A 21,526-nucleotide genomic window follows, 5' to 3' on the forward strand; every position below is an offset into this window, starting at 1 on the left:
TATTTTGCTCAAATTACTATTTTTTTAAATGTTTTCCCTTTTGTTTTTCCATCTCAACGACTTTTTTCAAAAATCAATTAAAAAAATTATTTTGCAGCCTATGAGCTGTTAAGACAGTAAATTCTTTACTCTTAAATATGAAAAAAGTATATAAATAATTATAACAGTGTCAGATGAAATATTTAATTTGTTAAAAAAAAATTATCAACAAAATCTACTGCAACGAATTTATATTTTTTTAAAGATATCTTTTTTTTAACCAGTCACCGTAGGTTCGTAGTACTTACGTAGTTCATCAATTTTTATAAAAGTATCTATTTTGCTATTTGTTAATCACCTCATTTGCTCCCATCTTTCCTACCATTATCCATTTTCTAAAATCATCCATCTTTTTCTCAAATATCTTATCTATAGTTGTATTTAACTATACTTATGCTCTCATATTCACTACATACACACCACATTTGTCTAATCAAATGGCAATTGGAATTTAATAATATGCAATTAGGGTTCAAGTTGCGTTGGAATTAATTAAACAAAATTTAGCATCGTTATTACGATTGAGCACGGCGTTCCTGCATGCCATTTGTGGAAAGTGCCAGGGAGAAAGGTGGGTCCCACAGATCGCGGGTAAAAATACTGGCAAAAATCCAAGGCGCAAGCCTCGAAGTTACCGTAATGAGTTGTAGCGTGATCCGAGCTCAGGGGCTTACCATAACCAATGAAAAGGACTGGTCCCACAGAGTGGCAACCAGTACCGAAGACGGTAACGTTTCGTGGACGTACAATTGCGTCGAAGGGAGCAAACCAGGTCGTGCAGCTGCCTGGCGTCGGAAAACGGCATGCTCTGTTACGTTACCTTTTTCGCCCGGCACATGCCGGCGATATATTAAAGCATTTAGCGCTGTAATATTAAAAGCGGTTTTTTGGAAACGGCGACGTGGACCGATGCGAGCCGCGCTTCTCGTGCTTATTAAATTCGTCGGCGACGTTGGGCTCTCGTTTCCGCCCTAATAAATTATCCCGCTTGCTTCCTCCGCCAGTGAAGAGCAGGAGCGAGAGGGTTTCGCTAGTGCACCGACGGTCGAATGAGATTTCAGGTGATTTTAGCATATGTGTGTTGCCTTTTTCTAGAGCCTGATGGATTCGGGTTCTGTTTCAGGGTTGATTTCTGTAGGTTTTACTCTTTAGTTTCCAGTTTTCAATTTCTTTTTAGTATTTGCAATGGTTCGTGGCTTGCGGAATTCCTCAAAAACTCCGTTGACCTGTGAATGTACGAGCTTTCTGATTCACTAGGGCGTTAGATCGGTGCTTGCGAAGTGAGGAGCCTGTCTCTGTTGTCTGGTTATGTAATCTGTGTTAAAGTTAAGAGTTTGTGTACTCGAGTGACGAGTCTAACTCAAGCCGAAGCAAGCTGTTCGGAAATACTGTATCAGTTTTGTACTTTTTCTTAATATGATGAGTGAAAGTTGAGAAACGGCCATTGATCTCATCATATACAAGTAGGTGGCAAATAGTTTTGATTTTCCACACTTTAAACTGTTTACAACCTTGGAAAGATGGATCAAGGAACAGTTGTTTTTTTCTTCTTCTTATTGCACTTACGAGAATTCTCGTCTCGTCCATTAAATATTAGGTATCGAGATCTAGACTGACGTTAGGACGTCATACTCGGTGAAGAACTTAAAGATCTGGTGGCGTGGCTAGTTTTATACTGGTGCTATCACGATCTGTTGTGTTAACTGATTGTTCGTTCGTTTCTTCTAGGCCTTAAGAGTATATGTTTTCTAAAAGCTCCAACATTAAATATGCTTAGACGTCCAAAGCTTTCCATGGTTATACAAAGTGGTATCACTGTAGTGTTATTCAAAGCATGTTTATTGTAATAAAACATGCAATAATCTAGACAGTTCATTCTCCTAAGCCATGATGAGCTCCTGATTTCATGTGCATCATAACATTATTATTTGGTGCTTTCCAATGAGTTTTGCCATATTATTACTCCTTTGATAGTTTGTTTAAACATTTCTAGCACCACAGCCATGTAAATTTAGCAACAAATGGTGCTTTAGGTTTCATTTAACTGATAAAATAGTACTACAACTGATTTTTAAAAGTTAATTAGTCAATCAATTTGATTATTTTTATGAGGTGTGGGTGAAGTTCAGTAGGATCTCTATTTTGTATTATGTCTTTCTTTCCCTACATTTCTTGTTGAATCTTAATAATGTCAAGAAGTTTAGTTTCTTACATGCATAAAACATTTGATTTGCTAATATTCTTCTTCCACACACTTATTTAATCATAAAAAGTGTGCTATATTATGCTTGGTAAAAGCGATGAGTTCCATCATCATGACTCATGAATAGGTATAGTTAATATGGTCATACGCCATTGTAAGGTTACGAGAATTCATATTTGTGGTGCGGAGTTGATGGGTAGAGTGGTGTCAACATTGATTTTTGATGATGAAATATAGTATTTGTCCATTTGATTTCATAATTTGTACCGTATTATAGAGGAAATATATGACCTTTAAGAATCAATATCAGCTTGCTCCATTAATAAATATGATAATATTAAATAAAAAAATTGTTTTATATATTTTAAGGTGTAAAACTTATTCCAAGTAAGATAAAATTCTTTTTTCTTGAACTTTGTGATTCATGGTGTGCTATAATTCACAATTTGGAAGTCACGAAAATGGTTCATGGACATAGCTAGATGTGGCAAACTTGATTGAGATAGTTCTATAGGCTTGTGCTGATGCATCTTTTGTCAATGTGTTTTTTGTTCATGATTTCTTGGTACTTCACAATTGATTCTCTCTTAAAACTGAAGAGATGGCGTGCTAGCAACGTTGACTTGGTTTTTGACTGGGAGAAGACTCTTTGCTCCACGGAGAAGCTTCCGTTCGATCTTGCACACACTAAAACGAGTCAACAAAATGTCAGCGCCCAGAAACCAGGGGAGTTCCTGGCGAAGGTCTTCCAATGCTCAAGTCAGTACAAATTCCGGACGGGTGAATGAAGACGGGTGAATGAAGAATAGTAGAGAATGTTCACGCGAGAGTAAGCTTAAGATATTGAAAAAATGTACTTTGCCAACGGAGATGACCCCTTTATATACCACATTTCATAATCTTCATAATCATGAGATGCCAAAGAATGTCAGAGGTTGTTGGGTAATGGGTAGTGTACAACTTGTCCAATAATTGTTCGAGAAATCTTCCATTACCCACATGTGTATCTCTTTTGTCATTTATAGCTTATATCATTGATGAGGCAATTAAAGGAATATGTTGTTATAAGTGGTCGGCTTATGAGAAACATGATAATCCTCGAGGAAGGTTCAAAAAAAATATTCTCTAACATATGGTTGTTATTCTGACAAGTTGTTAGGATTCTCTAATCATGTTGTCTGCTGGGTATATTTCGATCGACCTGCCCTTGCATTAAGCTGCTTGACTTTGTACTAAATGGCGTTAGCAATCTATTCGGAGAATAATATAATGCCTTGGTCATGCTGGAAATCCATTTGAGAAGCAATATGACAACCTATACGTGCTAAAAATCCATCCAGGAAGTAATATGAAGCTAAGTGCCTAAGAACCGGTCGTCCTTTTATCCGGCTAGGTGTGTAAGTGCCTCAAGCCCGGGTTATGGGGCCACCAAAACTCGTCCAATTATATTATTGAACGGATACACAAGCATATTGTCATATGAAAACCTAGTAATAGGATCGACCGGTTGTGTATAGAGAGGCTTGTACAAAGCAAGGAGTCTTGACCTTTCCCTCGACCAGACCTATGGTCGATCGATTGCGTGGTGGGTCGGACATCTCTTAAACTCGGTTGGCTATTACATGACCAGACATGCTAGCTTCCTAATTCAAGAGTAAAACATCAAACCCCCTATGCTCGATCGGTTTAAGGGTCGAACGGTCCTATTCCGAACGACTTGTAATCCGGTTGGGTTGGCCTTGCGAGTTTTAGTGCTAGGTGAATAACAAAGCCGATTGGGGAATACTTCTTTCTCTTGACTTTGACCACCACGTCACTTTAACTTTGATCTCAACATCATCTTCTGTGTCTGCTCGTTACATCCCATATTACTAACCTCTCGTCTAGTCGAAGGAGGTGTAGCCGACTGACTGGACCCAAGTCCGATTTTTGTCCGTTCACCCCTTTGACTAGGGTTGTTCGGAGATTCGTGTTTTCATTTGCGCCTGGGCACTTAGTGATATTTTTTAAAAATTGTCTGTTAGCGGTCCTCTATTTAGAAGAGAGTACCGAGGATGCGCGGAGAGGCGCTTTGGCTGTATAATGATGTAGTTGTCACCTCCATCATAAATGCTCTTTTATGGGCGAATGTCACGTGGCTCCACTCCTCGTTCTTTGAAATGTCATCTGACGCATGCTTCTTCGTATGGATCAATGACACCTCTCTCCTACAAATCAACGATCCTCTGTGTCTGCTATTTTGATCTAACGACTGTAATGGCTATAATCAGGTTGTAATCTACAAAAACCCTATACGACACCAACTCCTAACACTTTGCGCTTCGTCTTCCTCCTCGACGATTTTCCTTTGCAAACCTCTTTTTTTTCACGCCCTAAGTGGTCTAGTAAGTTGCTCGTTCCCTTTTTTATCTACGTTATCCTATGGCTTAAGAATCTTTCACTTTCTGGTATACTCTTACTTGCTTAGACTTTGATAACTCTGATAGAGTTTCCATCCACCTTCGGTTTAAAATCCCGAAGAGTTATCATATTGTTATTCTTGCCCCAGACGCTCGTCCTCATCGTCCTCCTTCTAACCATATTACTTTCTTTAAGGATCTGTTAGCGGCCGACCTACGTTTTCTCGTCCCTTTGTTTATGTTGGAGGCGAGTCGATATTTCAATATTCCTCTATAACAGTTTTCTCTGAATGCATTCCGCACTATGTGCAACATGTTCATGCTATTTCACTTGTATGACATTCCTCCGATTCACAATCTTTATTTGTTCTCTTACCCTAAGAAATTAGAGCCCGTGGTCTGCCTTTTTCAATCTAGCCTGATGACGGTTTTCTTCGAGGACATGCCTTCCTCGAACAATGGTTGGAAATCTCGGTTTATCTCTATTGAGATGCCTGAGCCAGTCACCTGGTCAACCGAATTGCAATCTTCCCTTCCTCCGCTAAGTGCGACCTAGCCTTTATTTCATATGCCACTAAGCTGAGCGGCCAATGCTTTAAAATCCACAAGTGGCTACGTGAAGGCCTATTTTACTTGTTTGGCTTGAGCCACATTCGGACAAAGCTGTCATGCTCTTTTCGTAAGTTTTGGTAACTTGGTCATTATGTTATTACTAACTAAGATATTTCTTATTTTATGCGGTGAACGTCATTTTTGAATCTCTGGTCGTTGACGAGATTAATTTGGGGGAAGAGCTCCTTGCTCAGGAGTGGGCACTGTTAGCTGAGTGGGCTTCCCAACCAGCCATTCCTGAGTGGGCTTCCCAACCAGCCATCCCTTCCAGCGGGGCTTCTGGCAGCCGGACGACTAAATCCACCACGGCCACTGCTTTTGGAGACTTCTGAAACCCAACTCTGCTTGGAAGTAACTCGCCGAGCGAAAATGAGAGTGGATTTAGACGAAAAAACTGTAGAGGTCGAGCATCTTTCCGCTCAGATGAAGGAACTAAAAACTATACATGTCTCTGAGTTGGCTACTAAAGAATCTGAGCTAGCGGCTCAAAAAACTGAGTGGGATTCTCTACGTTCGGACTTAGACCGACCAGACTATTCTATCTACTAAAGAATCCGAGCTGGCGAATCTCTGCTGAATTAACAGTTGCCCAGGCGGCGTTGGATGCCTACCAAGCGGGAGAATGCGAGCGATTTGAAATATGGAAAAAAGCTGTCCTCCAATCACATGATTTCAATGCATCGAGTGCTAGCTCTATCAATAAAGCTCTTCTTCTTGGAGCTGATGGTGTCGTGGAACAACTAAAGGAGGGAGGGTATCTGGCTTCCGAATCCCCTACTCACTTCGCAAGAGATTGCTCTAAAATCGCTCGCGTGACTTATTTTTTAATTTACTGTGATTTGCCTTGTCTTCCTTTCTTCTTTTGGTTAATGAATAAGAACTCAATGCTTGTGTCCGCTGTACAGTTAAGTTTCTATTGAATTAGTCATTTGTCTTTACTCTTGATCCTGTCTGGAAGCTGAGAAGACGAACCTGCCGGTATGACGTGTCTAGAGGGTTGACCGCATCCTCTTGACCCGGTGGTGAGCTGTCCTCTACGTTGACCAGATCGTCTGAAGTCCTCCGGTCAACTGTACCTGTATCCAGCGACCGGGTCGCCCCGGCCTCTGGTACCTCGGTGCTCGAGGCGAATCCCACAGATATATGAGCAATCGAATACTAATGACAAAATAGTTAACTAAATGCAGAAAAGGTACGAGAACGTACCCTGGCCCAGGGGGGCGCCCTCGGATGGATGGATGAGCTGGTCGTGGTGCTGATCAAGTCGTCGCGGTCGTGACAAGTAGATGGGTGTGAACCCGCTGAGAAGTCAAATCTAATGGTGGCGGCACGGAATCCGATGCAGGCCGATGGTGGGAACCTCCTCGACTCGATGATCGAGCACTATCCCAACTCGAAGATCGGAATAAACAAATCTGAGTCCGTCCGATGATGGCTGTCCCGTGGGTGAAGGAGGCAGATACGGGAATCAATGGCGACGCCCACAGCCGCCTACGACCGCAGGCGGTGACAATAGTGGTGGAGGATGCCGCTGACCGCTGGGGAAAGCGGCGACGTCCGCCGGAAGCGCCGGCGATAGCTGGAAGGGGCAAGGGCGGAAGCATGAGCAGGCGGCGGAACCCACCAGCTGTGGCGTGTGGAGACGGGTCGGCCAGGGAGGTGTGCGGCGATGGCCAGAGGTGTCGTCAACGACTGGAGGCGTCGTTGGCGACCGCCGGAGCTGTAGACGGCGTCGAACGCTGGAGGTGATGGCCATCAAAGACGGCTGTGGCCGTGGCTACACGGGACGATGGCACTGGTGGCCGGAGACGGCTGCGACAGTGGCTGCAGCGAGAGGTGTCGGCGTCGGCAGCCTCTGGAGCCCGGCGATGCTCCAAGGGGGCCATCGGCGGAGAAGACCGGAGAAGAGAGGGGTGGTGGCGATTTCAACAGTGCCTCTTGTGTCGCGGTGGTTGCGGCTCGAAGAACACCCCGTGCCCTTCATCTCTCCCTTCCTCTCCTTGATCTCTGCCGCCGCCTCTCCAAAAATTCCCTCTCCGCGGTGGTGGCGGCGTCCAACAAACCCGAAGCAGCCCCCCTTCTTCACGAACCAACCCTCTTCCCTTTAAAGCCCTAGCTTGTAAAAAGACCTAAATGCCCCTGTCTTTTCCTCCTAATTTCCTCTCTGCCACTCAATTATATCCGGATCACAAGCCTCCCCTTCAAGTCTAGTCGAAGGAGGCGTGAGTCCGACTGACTGGACAGTCTATTGCAAAGAATTGAACCGCTCTCGATGTCAAAGCTAAATCGCTGAACCAATAATATAATGTCGCTCGAGCGGTCGCTATAATAGTGGTGTCGTAGGAGATGGTAACGGTACCGAGCGGACCAAGTCTGCAATCGGACCAATGCCGAGTGCGCAGCCGCGAAGATACCGACCGGACGATCAAAGCGATGCCGATCAGGTGGATAGACGCCGAGCAGAAGATGCTGAGCGAATGACAACGTCAAGCGAGTGCCAAAACAACAAGCAAGCGACGAGTGCCATGATAGCAGACAGAGCGGCACGATGGACCATGAATAGACCGAGTGGACAAGCGATGCTGAGTGCACGACCGCGGAGATGCCGGATGAGAAACAAAAACATCTCTGCGAGCGATGACGATGCCGGGCACACAACAACGAAGATGCTGAGCGAGCGATCGGAATGATGTCGATCGGACGGATAGATGCGGAGCGGGCGATGCCGCGCGTGCGACCGAAATGATGTCGATCGGTCGGATAAATGCCGGGCGGACGATACCGCGCGTGCGACCGGAATGATGTCGATCGGTCGGATAAATGCCGGGCGGACGATACCGTGCGTGCGATCGGAATGATGTCGATCGGTCGGATAAATGCGGGGCGGACGATACCGCGCGTGCGATCGGAATGATGTCGATCGGTAGGATAAATGCCGGGTAGACGATACCGCGCGTGCGACCGGAATAATGTCGATCGGAAGAATAGATGCGGGGCGGGCGATGCCGCGCGTGCGACCGAAATGATGTCGATCGGTCGGATAAATGCCGGGCAGACGATACCGCGCGTGCGACCGGAATGATGTCGATCGGAAGAATAGATACCTGGCCGCGACGACTGCTCGACCCCGAACGGGGGAGATAGATATATGAGGTGCTGGTCCGCTGAACTGGTCCGAAACCGGTGATGATCGCTTGAATATAATCCTCCCGGCCGATCGGCTCGGGGGTCTTCGCCATCGAGGCCGTAGCAGCTACGGGCTCGTATATAATCCTCTCGGCTGCTAGGCTCGGGGGTCTTCGCCATCGAGTCCGTAGCAGCTACGGGCTCGTATATAATCCTCCCGGCTGCTCGGCTCGGGGGTCTTCGCCATTGAGCCCCTGGCTCGTATATAATCCTCCCGGCTGCTCGGCTCGGGGGTCTTCGCCATCGAGCCCCTGGCTCGTATATAATCCTCCCGGCTGCTCGGCTCGGGGGTCTTCGCCATCGAGCCCTTAGCAGCTACGGGCTCATATATAATCCTCCCGGCTGCTCGGCTCCCATCGAGCCCCTGCTCGTATATAATCCTCCCTGCCGTCGGCTCGGGGGTCGAGCTCGAGGTCTACGGGCTCAGATATAAACCTCCTACCGACGCACGGGGCCTCGAGCGGTGGCTCGATATAACCTCCCTACCGATCGGCACGGGGTTTCGCTCTTGAGCCCGTGGCTCGATATAAACCTCCTACGATCGACGGTGGCTTTGTCTTGAGCCCGTGGCTCGATATAATCCGCCCCGATCGGCCTTTCTACATCGAGCGTGGCTCGGATATAAACCTCCTACCGACGCACGGGGTTTCGCCTCGAGCACGTGGCTGATATAAACCTCCTACCGATCGGCACGGGGGTCTTCGCTCGAGCCTGTGGCTCGTATATAATCCGCCTGGCCGATCGGCTCGGGGGTCTTCTACATCGAGCGTGTGGCTCGTATATAATCCGCCCGGCCGATCGGCTGGGGGTCTTCGCCCGAGGAACTAATGCAAATCATATAACTGACAAAATAAATAACGGGAAAACTGACCGGGGTCATGAGAATGGCAGAACTCTCCGGCATCGTCCATCTTCACGTTCCAGATCAGGCGCGTTCCCACAGACGGCGCCAAATTGATCCTGTCTGGAAGCTGAGAAGACGAACCTGCCGGTATGACGTGTCTGGAGGGTTGACCGCATCCTCTTGACCCGGTGGTGAGCTGTCCTCTACTTTGACCAGATCGTCTGAAGTCCTCCTCCGATCAACTGTACCTGTATCCAGCGACCGGGTCGCCCCGGCCTCTGGTACCTCGGTGCTCGAGGCGAATCCCACAGATATATGAGCAATCGAATACTAATGACAAAATAGTTAACTAAATGCAGAAAAGGTACGAGAACGTACCCTGGCCCAGGGGGGCGCCCTCGGATGGATGGATGAGTTGGTCGTGGTGCTGATCAAGTCGTCGCGGTCGTGACAAGTAGATGGGTGTGAACCCGCTGAGAAGTCAAATCTAATGGTGGCGGCACGGAATCCGATGCAGCCCGATGGTGGGAACCTCCTCGACTCGATGACCGAGCACTATCCCAACTCGAAGATCGAAATAAACAAATCTGAGTCCGTCCGATGATGGCTGTCCCGTGGGTGAAGGAGGCAGATACGGGAATCAATGGCGACACCCACAGCCGCCTACGACCGCAGGAGGTGACAATAGTGGTGGAGGATGCTGCTGACCGCTGGGGAAAGCGGCGACGGCCGCCGGAAGCGCCAGCGATAGCTGGAAGGGGCAAGGGCGGAAGCATGAGCAGGCGGCGGAACCCACCAGCTGTGGCGTGTGGAGACGGGTCGGCCAGGGAGGTGTGCGGCGATGGCTAGAGGTGTCGTCAACGACTGGAGGCGTCGTTGGCGACCGCCGGAGCTGTAGACGGCGTCGAACGCTGGAGGTGATGGCCATCAAAGACGGCTGTGGTCGTGGCTACACGGGACGATGGCACTGGTGGCCGGAGACGGCTGCGATAGTGGCTGCAGCGAGAGGTGTCAGCGTCGGCAGCCTCTGGAGCCCGGCGATGCTCCAAGGGGGCCATCGGCGGAGAAGACCGGAGAAGAGAGGGGTGGTGGCGATTTCAACAGTGCCTCTTGTGTCGCGGTGGTTGCGGCTCGAAGAACACCCCGTGCCCTTCATCTCTCCCTTCCTCTCCTTGATCTCTGCCGCCGCCTCTCCAAAAATTCCCTCTCCGCGGTGGTGGCGGCGTCCAACAAACCCGAAGCAGCCCCCCTTCTTCACGAACCAGCCCTCTTCCCTTTAAAGCCCTAGCTTGTAAAAAGACCTAAATGCCCCCGTCTTTTCCTCCTAATTTCCTCTCTGCCACTCAACTATATCCGGATCAACTCTGATGTTTGGTTGTCTAACAACTTTTGTTTGTCCTGAGTGTGTATGATAGATTAAGGACAATGTAAATCCGTCCGGGCCAAGGTCTGGGCTGAATATAGTGAGGTGAGGATCGTTCGGAATCAAACTCGTTCGACCTTTGAGGCTGGGCGGACTATGACAAATAACACTTATCTAGTTAAGACCGACAATATTTGGAACTGTTTAGGATTAAATCCGTTTGGTATTAATTCTGTTCGGAGTTAAAGCTAGTCCAGAATGAATCTGGCCGGATTTTCGTTTATCGCTCCAATTATTGTTTCTCTAGACAAGCCTTAAAAACTCGTTCGAGATTAAAAACCGATTGAGCTTTTATTGGAGTTGCGAAAAATAAAGCTTATCTCGGTACATATGTCGACACTTCGGGATAATTACTTGTCACATCAGTTACAAACGCGCGTTTCTTATTGGTAACACGTGTACATGTGTGTTGTTATTAATGTACTTTTTTCTACATATCCATCATTGCATCTTATCATCCTACGGCTCGAAATTCAGCCTGCTTTTTTACTGTTATGATCAAGTGGACCACGAAGCTTAGTGAATATGACATACAATATCAACCTCGAGCGGTCAATGTGCTGTTGGTTAGCACGATGATCGGATGTGATAAAAAAATAAGGACGCAACCTTCAAGCTGCTAAAACCAGTTTGTACGCCAATTCCTTGAGTGTGGTATAGCGACACTTGACTGCTTTTAATAAATGATTAAAGAAATACACAAGTTGGTTGTTGTCCTTTCCCCTCTTGCCTTACCAATATTGTCCCAACAACATACTCATTAGCAAATAAGTAAACCCACAAAGATTCTCCTACTATTGGTTTAGCTAATATGGGCAGGGCAGATAAATAACTCTTCAGCTCTTCGAACACCTTATCGCAATTAGCGTCCCATTGAAATTTACTCATCTAGCGGAGAATCTTGAAGAAAGGCAAGTTCCGATCGGCCGATCTTGAAATGAAACGTGATAATACAGTGATTCGCCCGACCAGCCTCTATGCCTACCCTCAAATTGCGTGGAGGAGCCATATCACGTAGAACTTGTACCTTACGAATTAGCCTTAATTCTCCGTTCTGAGACTATGTAATCCAGAAAATGTTCACTTTTAGCTCCAAACAAGCATTTGCTGGGGTTGAGTTTAAGCCTGTATTGCCTTAAAGTTTTGCAGGTTTCTTCTATATCTGTGCACAGATCCGGAACTCGGAGGGACTTGATGAGGATATCATCTACGTACACCTTTATATTTCGCCTTATTTTTCTCTAGAAGACTTTGTTCATGAACCGTTGGTAAGTAGCTCATGCATTCTTTAGTCCAAACAACATAACATTATAAAAGTAAATGTCTTTAGTGGTTATGAAGATAACCTTTTCCTGGTCGTCCCTGGCAAGCGGGACTTGATGATATCCTTGATATGCGTCCAATGCTGATAAACTTGCAATTAGAGGTGCAGCCCGCCACTTGATTGATGCGAGGCAAGGGATACTAATATTTGGGACAAGAGTTATTGAGGTTTCTGAAGTTGATGTAGACCTTCCCCGTGTTTTCGGGCTTGGACACCAGACAACATTAGCTAGCCAGCTTGGAAATTGGACCTCACGGATATAGCCAATCTCTAGTAGTTTGTCTGCTTCCTCCAGGATGAATTTATTTTGATCGACTTCAAAATCTCACTTTCTTTGCTTAATCGAACGGGCGTCTGGGTAAATATGAAGTACATGCTCTATGATTCTTGGTGATGTGCCCGTCACTTCTATGGGCGTCTAGGCAAAAACGTCGTTATTACGTGTCAAGCACTTAACCAGCTCAATTTTAAGCTCAGGAGCCAGTTCGGACGCTACCTGGGTGGTGGCCTTCGGACGACCGGGTTAAATCTGCACCTTTTCTTTTTCTTTATAAACTAAGATAGGGGGTGCTTCCTGAATAGTATTAACCTCTATCCGTTGAATCTTTTGAGCGGAGTTGGCTTCAATTTTGATTATATCAACATAGCACTTGCGTGCTACCAATTGATTTCCTTTAACTTCCCTGACTTGATGATGCGGTGGCAAAAGGAGCATATCGAGGACGAGTTAAAGGTGGGAAAAGCTGCTAACGTGGAGGTCAAAGTTAAGGTGGTCAAAGGAATCACCCGATCACCAAAGTTGACCGAGCGGATAACAATGGGTCGATCGGGTATGAAGGGTCCGATTAGGCATTAGTACTTACTCAGTAACAGGAGGGCTTAGGATCAAGGTATTGCTCGAAGGCTAGTCCGACCAGCTCGCTCATCTGTTCGGGCGAGAGACATCCCATCAACCGGATGACTAAAGGGCGGAGAACAGATGTGTGCAACCATGACGACCAAATGAAGGATAGTTCGATCGGACCGCTTGTCCGGTCGGACAAGGAACAATCTACTGAGCCGAGGGACCATGGAGAAGAATAACCTTGGGCGATCAAGCAGGGAATTTTGGCCGAGCGGCTCCCTCACTTGGCCAAACAGTGACACCCTTTGCATAGCTTATCATATCCTTTTGGGAGTTAGTGTCGTTGACAACACGGCATGGTTCGTCGACAAATTGTACGACGGAAGTTTCCACTGTCATGTTAGAGGTTTGCACGCCCTGTTAAGGAAAAGTGTCCCTGATACTTGTCTTGTCATAAGACAGTTGGGAAAATGCGCACATTCATTAAGAGCATACACATCCGCTAGCACTATATAATAGGGGGTTTATGCACCTGTGGAGGTATGCGTTATTTGTATTCATGCTCTTGTTGCTGCTACAGTTCTTTATTGTCTTTCTACTATTCCGGTGACTGACTTGAGTGTCGGAGGGCCAACATCGGGACCCTTTCCTTAGCCCGGTCAGCCTTTTATCCGGTCGGGTTTGTAAGTGCTTTAGGCCCGGGTTATGGGGCCATCAAAACTCGTCCGGTTATATTACCGAACGGATACACAAATATATTATCGTGTGAAAACTCATAGGGATGACCATTAATAGGTCGATAGGGCGTGTATAGAGAGGCTCATACAGAGTAAGAAGTCTTGACCTTTCCCTCGACCAGACTTATGATCTATCAATTGTGTGGTGGGTCGGACATCCCCTAAACTCAGTCGGCTATTGCATGACCGGACATGCTAGCTTCCGAATTCAAGAGTAAAGCATCAAACCCCCTATGTCCGACCGGCTTAAGGGCCGAACGACCCTACTTCGAACGACTTGTAATCTGGCCGGGTTGGTCCTGCGAGCCTTATTGTTGGCCGAATAACAAAACCTGTTGGGGAATGCTTCTTTCCCTTGACTTTGACCGCCACATCACCTTGACTTTGATCTCCACGTCATCTCCTGGTTTGTTCGTTACATCCTGTTTCAACAATGATCTTATAGCTAGTTTATTCTTGGGAAAATTTTATATGTTTTTGATGCACACAGTGAATTATAAATAAGTAATTTGCCAATCAAGAACTATAATTGTGCCTACCTTGTTTGTGTGAGTTTTTTCCATGAATAGGGATGGCAATTTGTCCCACTTCAGTGGTACCTAAACCAATCCATTTTACTGGGAACTGCATACTTCCTAGTTGTATTAGAAAAAGTTGTCCATAAGTGAGGTGGGCAGTAGTACAGAGAAATTGCACATACTTCCAGCTACCTTGCATACAAATCTATTATAAAACTATTATTTTTGTACATGTCTCTAATTTTCATGGGCGTTTGAGGAAATGGCATATTACATTGTGGTGTGATATCATAATACTTAGACTCTTCTTGTCTACTCCATATACTTGTGTAAGATACTAACACTCGGACACTGAAATCCCTATCAATCATGTGTAAAAACTTTTAGAATCATCTATGTTCATCACATGGATCCACACCCTTGTTGGGTACTTGTACTTGTATATTAGTAATATTGGTTACATTTGACAAATTCAGGAATCGAGTGAAGTATTAATGTCTTGTAGTCTATTTAAAGAGTATGTGATGTGTGTAATGGTAGTTAATCAAGTCAGAAAGAGGTCCCTAAGACATTGATGGGAAGATTGACTTAGTTATGGCTATGGAAGAGGTTGCATGCGCTAATTGGTAATGATTTTTACTGCAATCATATTGCAGTGTCATCAATGTTTATTCTATCAAAGCCTTCAACTTGAATGAGATTTTGCATACTCTCATTTTTCAACAAGCACTAGCTATCCATGAGATCGGTTAACGTTCTCTTTCCCAACGAGCTCACAAGTTTAGCAGAGTCTTACTCGTGTTATGTAGTCAATTGGTGCAGGACACTAATGAACTTTTAGCACATATTTTTCTCATTTAAACCCATTCCTTTTGATCCATTGGATAGGAGTGGAAATAGGAACATGGGAAATCCATTTCTCCACCTTGCCACACCTCACCTTATTTCTACAATGGATGGGAAGTTGATTCACCATCCCTTTTCTAATCCTAACTGCACACCTTTATTTAAGTATGTAAAATTGTAGAACATTACACTAATAAACTTGCAGGAGACTTTTTTTCTTCTCATTTTGGCCCATTCCTTTTGCTCCATTGGATAGGGATGGTAAAGTGGTAGGTGTATCTTTCTCCACTTTGGGATGCCTCACCTTTCTTCTTGTAGGATGGGTGGGAAATTGAATCACCATCCTTGTCTCTAATCTCAATCACATATCTCTATTTAAGCATAACAACTGATATACTTACAGTTTTATGGAATTGTAGACTGAAAAATCCATCATTATACTAGCTTGGTCTAGCAGTTTAATTCATTTATTTTACACCTAGATTGATAAGCCAGATATTTCATGAAAGGGGACTTCTAGCTGGCTCGTCTATTACTCACTGATAGAAGTTGTTAGATCGAGTTACTTTTATGTGCACACTGGATTGTTACATGAAATTCAATGTCAGACACTAGACTGTTTTTAAGATTTGTCTCTGGTTGTGAAACTCATGAATAGCATTCAAATGTGCACATTACTAATTGATTACTTTCTGAACTTGGATATTATTTGGTAATCAAAACAAATTTCAAAAGGAAACAAGAATAATGTGAATCAATAAACAGAAACACATTTGAAAGTATTTCCACGAACATTTACATTGATGTGCACACACTCACACACATATCTACACTTGTGCTTTATTATCTGAAAATTCATGAATCACTGTTTCATGTAATTGTTTATTACTTCTCAATTTGGCACTTCCAGATTTTTCTCTTTTATTCTCCTTGTGGCTGAACATCCCAATTACTTTTATTTAAGTTATTTAATTGTCCATTTCAACAAATGTTTTCTTATATTGATAACATTTATCTCAACCTCTTTGCCCATAAGGTAATGAGATACACTAACTTGTAGTTTGTTTCATTAGTTAATGCAAACGAAGGCAACAAGCTCGAGGTAGCAGCCACATAATTTGTGAGAAACTCTACTTGCATAACTTGCGAGAAATTCTACCTGTGAGAAACTCAAACCCTTGCATGTTTCTTTTATCATTTTGAGTTAATATTTGCAAATGTAATAGCAATTTATTTTTCTTCACTTTATTTTAAATTACTTGCCAAATTTAATTTTAGATTACCAAGAACTTCATATCCAATTCAAAAGAACTCTCGGTTTGATTGTTGGTTAGCAGATTATACTTTGCTACATGTTGGACATGGTTGCTGTTGTAACAATTAGATCCGTGTTATTTATTTATATATATTTTTTAAACGCAGAGCTCTGATGCTAGAGACTCAAGAAAATATTAGGCAATGAAAATATAATTTTTTAGAAAAAATGAATACTATCAATCATATAATTTTGCACAGACAAGATTTATATTGACATCCTCGAGTGGGGACCCTTCCCAAGACTAGGGAGAGTCACCCTTTTGGCGTGATAATTCCAACAAAACACCCCCCCTTACCAAACAATTGACAAAGCCATCGAGATGTCATTTAACACATCCATGCATGGCAACCATACTGTACAGCACAAGGGCAACACACTCACCAAGTTTAATAATTAAACAATAATATTTTTTAGAATGGAAGCAATTGAAACATAATCCAACTAATTATAATGTCTAATGCGTACAAATACAAACAGATTTCATAAACATAGATGAAAATGCGAGAAAATAAACAAGAAGTGGACATAAAGCTCTCAAGTCGTGCAAAAACTCTTCTGCAGCAGAGATGCCTAGGAGAGAAAAAAGGTTACAGTGCACCTAACAACTTGATCCAACAATCCTATTGCTCACCTTGGCTGGCCTGGAGCTTTGTGGATAAGGTTATGTTGTCATTTTGTCATGGACTGAGATCCATGTTCTGAAGAAGAGAATAAGAACTAAGAAGTTTGTATTAAGGTTATAGTTATTTAGTATCGGTAGGTTATAGAAACTTGTTTCTTAAGATGTTGAAAACTTTACAGTTTAGAAATGTAAATCGTCGAGTTGACTGGATTTTGTGCTCTGTGCTGCAAACATAGATGTGGTTGTTAATTTTTTTACATCACCAAAGCATATAGATATAATATTTGGATTTTTGGCATCTGATGAAAGGATAGGTTGGTGTGGTTAATATTTTTCATTGTTGGCCATCTGACAGCCAACATCAAAACAAGATCTTTATGATTAACAACCATAAAGTCTCAATTTGTTTATTTTCTAAATAGATGCATTTTCTCCTTTGCTCAATGTGATTATGTTTCAAGAGGCCTCTAAGCAACCATGCTTGATGTTCTGTAGGCTATGTGAGCATAAGTGTGAGTTTCTTGCAATTTATGCAATTGTTGCCTCAAGCTCGTTGCCTCCCTTTGCCAAAACTGTAAGTATAAATAAACAAAAAAGCTATGTTATTAGTGTCTATGCTGCTAGGTTCATATTTTTGCAAGTACATCAAAAGTTAAACATCCTATTTTTGCGATTACATCAAAAGATAAACATCGCATAAGGTAAATTACATTTTTATTTTGTTGATTCAATTGTCGTGCGCGTAAATGAGAACTGCAGAATAATGGGGAAAAAAAATATATTTACACTTTATTTTCTAGTAATGTGTTTATCCCTTGCTCATTTCTGTTTCTCGTTTTGTTACAAATTACAATGGATTGTTCTTGGCTTGCTCATGTTGTTACAAAATCGCAACCAACATTTTTTTCCATTCTTAAAGTAATGGTTAGGTTATAATAAATTAAAGTTGAATTATATTTTAGTACGCATATATTTTTATTTTGTATCTTTAAAAATAGTCATAACACCAGATGGATTATATTCATCGTGCTCTCAAATATCATGTTAATTTTCATAATAGACTTGGATCTTTCGTTGAAGGGAATGATGATCATCTAACCCTCAGTTTTTAGTTTTGCATCCAACCTCCGGATCAGTTAGCATTTGGCACTGAGTCATCGACAGTAACTTTTCCTTCAATATCCAGATTGCTACTCATAAAGAAAACTTGGTCTCTCAAGTTTGCACTATCTGGGAAGGTATTTCTGGTTGTTCTTTATGGAGGTATTAGATTTTTTACATCAGTAGTGGTTGATAGTTTTGGTAACACATTCCTGTTAAATGCAAAAGAGATAATATCAAAGATCGTCTTCTTTGGTCGTGGAAGTATAGTTTAGTTGTTTTTGTCAGGCTCAAAAACTCATCAATGCACGATCAGATATGTTGCTCGATAGTGTATCACCTGTACTCTTTCAAGCTGCTTTGCATGTTAGGGAGAAAAAATTGGCAAAGGCAAAGGAAGTCTTCATCAGTATGCAAACATATTCACGGACAAATCCGAACTGGTCCTTCTTGTTTGTGGCCAGATTGCTTTCTGATATTCAAAATATATTTAATCATTCAGGAAGCTGCAAATTTCAAGCTCAATCATGGGCGAAAAGACGAGGCCTTTCAGTAATATGAGAAACTTGTCAAGAGCTATGGGAATGCTGAGGCTCTATGTTTGCACTGATTTGAGATGGTCGATGCACTGTTGAATCAACTTCGTGGTCTGAGTGGTTGAATGTGGAGAGCCTGGAGAAGGCTACCACTGCAAAGCATTGAAGGTCCACAAAGCAGAAGTGGAATCTCGGGTACCCAAGGGGATTTGATCCGGCGAAACAAGGTCCATCTCCAGATCCTGGAGAGATGGCTACCAAAGAGAGGTCAGGCTACAGGCCAAGAGGAAAGATAAAAGAAAGCCATATCAGTTCTCAGGGAGCTGTAGTTAGAGAGAAACGTGATGCTGCTACTTCCAGCAGCTACCACTTCCTCTGCCGGCGGTGGCCACCGACTTCTAGACCCAGCCAAGGATCATCCACAGCATCCAAAAATGGGTCGTCCCAAAAGGCAACTACTGAACGTCCGAAAGCTTTCAGCAATCAAAGTAGACATCTCGTTCTTGATTTCATCATGGCTGTTGTCACCGATCATTTTTAATTTTGCTCAATTTTGAATTTTGTTCATTCATAATTAAATGGAGTGTAACCGAAAGGAAATATTATTAAATACAGCTATAATTTTGTTTCCAGATTTTTTGGAATTGGTTCTGTTGTATCCGCTTGCATGATAGATGCCCTCGTTATGATATCTTCTATTGAAATAATTGGCACCGTCTGAATGTATTCTTATTTATATAATAATCACGTGATGATGCCTGCAATTTGATTCCGGAGAATTATGGCTGACAATATTCTTCTCTATTATCTTTCAAGCTACAACTCAAAGCCAGGTGGCTACTGCCTCTGTTAGGCGATTTGCCGTTGATCGACAGTTGGCGGTGGTGAGAATGAGCGCGCTACGGGCCCGGCGGCAACGCTGAGTTAGTGTTGACTTGAGTTATCTGCTTCAGTAAATATAAATATAAAAAATATATATATATTTATTTAGTTCTACAGCTACTAACGCCAGGTCCCTGCCCACAGGTGACAGCCACTGACGCCGACCCACCCCTTCCCCGGCCATCGGACTTCGAGTCACCAGCCGTACCTGTTCAGCTCGAGGCACTCAGTCTCCGGTCCCCTCCTACTTCACATCGGGAACTCCCTTTCTCCTCTCCTCAATTCACTTCCCAATTCCGTGCCTGGTAACATCATTAACTCCCATCAATATAACTCTATACGCGCACCACCACCACCACCTCCCTCCCTCTCGAGATGAGTTATCGTGCGTGTGCGTCACGCGTGCGAAGAGGAGGCGAAATAATAATAAGCTAATGATGACGAGAGAGAGAGAGAGAGAGAGAAGCGGAGGAAGAGCTAACGGGCAGAAGCAGGTACGTACAAGGTGGAGGAGCGCGGTGGAATTGTTTGAGGTCGACTACCTGCCAATGCATACCCAGGTCAGGTGATGAGTTCATACTTTCATACATATAGTATTCCCTCCGCATCACATGACTGACAACCAATTTATTACCTCCTCCACCCAAAAACAAAACAAAACAAAAAACAATCAATTGACGTTTTGGTTGATTGATCAGTGGACGATCGGCACGATGATCATTTATTGCGGGAACGAAGGAATCTGTGGGTGTCGCAATAAATGACCGTCTCTGCTCCAGCGTTTGTACTTCTCTCATGCTGCGCTAGCTGCACTGGACTAGCTAGCTCCTACGCTTTATGTTTCCACTCCTCTTAATGCCGACGTCTGAGCTTCTTCGTCTTCTACAAGTCACAGAGCATCTTCCAGCTGCTGAGAAAGAAGCATGGCGCTGGCGTGCGCGTTGTTTGGAGGTGAGGTTATGGGGAATGTTGTCTGGCTCGAGGTCTTCAATGGCCACCATATATCTACGTAATCTGCTTCATGCAGGTGAGTCGATTCGAGTTTGTGCCTAAGTGAGCTCGGACCAGGCTTCATTCCTCATAACCGACATTTTTGCCTCCATTTCATAGTTCCCTACGGCCAAAGATTTTGAAGGCAAAGTATAGCTTCTCAGCAGCCTTTATCTTCATTCTTACAGTATCGATGTTCTTTCTTCTACTTTTCTTAGTAAATTATATATTTTTGATTATACTTATACATGCTTGTCTTTCTTTTTGATGTTCTCCGTATTGAGCTCAATGTGCATACACCAAAGCATGCATCCGTGTCTTCTTTCTTTCTTGTGATTATAGTAAATCTTGTAACTCTGCAAAAAAACGTTATTTACTGCTAGCTAATATTCAATCAAGAGCTTAAATGCAAATCATTTGCATCATCAACTTCAGACTCATTAATATTTTCTTGGAATATAATGCCAGTGACGAAGAAGAAGCATAACAAGAAGAGAAGGTAGAAGAAACACGTAACTGACGCGATGTGACGTTTTAAGAACTTCAATTACAGTATCTACGCACTGAAAACTTATTAGCTCATTGTTCTGTTCTGAGTTCTGACCCTGTTTTATTATAATATTAATTAGTCAATATATATATCTATGCATCCGGACGTGTGTATATATATATATAAATTAATTAATAAATTTTGACAGGAAATGCATGGAACCAGAGCGCCTTTCTCGCTGCCAAAGTGTGTCTGAATGATGCATTTAAGGCAGGCACTGTGCAGCAAGTACTACAGCTCCTCCACCGCCAAATGAAGCAGTACTGGTGTTTGCGTTTAAAGAGAGCTGGAAAGGAGGACATAAAATTTGTGTTGGTTCGAGCAATGACTTTGTTCGTATTGCGGTCATCAGTGGAACATAAAATTTACTACATCACTGGAAGACTACATGATGGGCTGTCATGCATTGCGCAGTAACTGAGAGGACCACAATGTTTATCATTAACTTTGAGCAGATATGCAGCTGAAACACTGCGCCGGAGCTTTTCCACTGATGCTCCCCAACATCACCATGTCACCTGTCTCCACGGATGAAGTTCATCCTTCTTAAGA

The 21,526-nt window shown here is 43.7% G+C and overlaps 1 protein-coding gene and 1 long non-coding RNA gene across 6 annotated transcripts; both read left to right on the forward strand.

Moving 5' to 3' along the window:
* Nucleotides 1-939: 939 nt before the first annotated feature.
* Nucleotides 940-19,182, forward strand: LOC121985506. 5 transcript variants are annotated; one of them, XR_006113198.1, is made up of 4 exons: nucleotides 940-1,100; nucleotides 16,049-16,136; nucleotides 17,411-18,153; nucleotides 18,305-19,182. XR_006113198.1 is itself a non-coding variant. In XM_042539006.1 (3 exons), exons 1-3 carry the CDS (start codon nucleotides 1,089-1,091, stop codon nucleotides 18,575-18,577), a joined length of 411 nt encoding a protein of 136 aa, XP_042394940.1. In that variant the 5' UTR covers nucleotides 940-1,088; the 3' UTR covers nucleotides 18,578-19,182. The 5 variants fall into 5 exon arrangements, 1 of the variants encoding a protein (XP_042394940.1); XR_006113197.1 differs by having other exon boundaries at nucleotides 17,411-17,489; nucleotides 18,028-19,182; XM_042539006.1 differs by lacking the exon at nucleotides 16,049-16,136 and having other exon boundaries at nucleotides 18,028-18,153.
* A 378-nt stretch (nucleotides 19,183-19,560) lies between these two features.
* On the forward strand, nucleotides 19,561-21,116 carry LOC121987767. Its single transcript, XR_006113721.1, has 4 exons — nucleotides 19,561-19,994; nucleotides 20,133-20,385; nucleotides 20,462-20,574; nucleotides 20,893-21,116. It is a non-coding gene; the product is annotated as an uncharacterized LOC121987767 (long non-coding RNA).
* The last annotated feature ends 410 nt before the right edge of the window (nucleotides 21,117-21,526 follow it).

Source organism: Zingiber officinale, chromosome 5B, assembly GCF_018446385.1.
Source record: "Zingiber officinale cultivar Zhangliang chromosome 5B, Zo_v1.1, whole genome shotgun sequence".
Taxonomy (NCBI): Eukaryota; Viridiplantae; Streptophyta; class Magnoliopsida; order Zingiberales; family Zingiberaceae; genus Zingiber; species Zingiber officinale.

Coding starts and splice junctions, on each gene's coding strand:
- LOC121985506 (XM_042539006.1), top strand. Junction 18,154..18,304: donor AGTTTGCACTATCTGGGAAG/GTATTTCTGGTT, acceptor TGTTTTTGTCAG/GCTCAAAAACTCATCAATGC.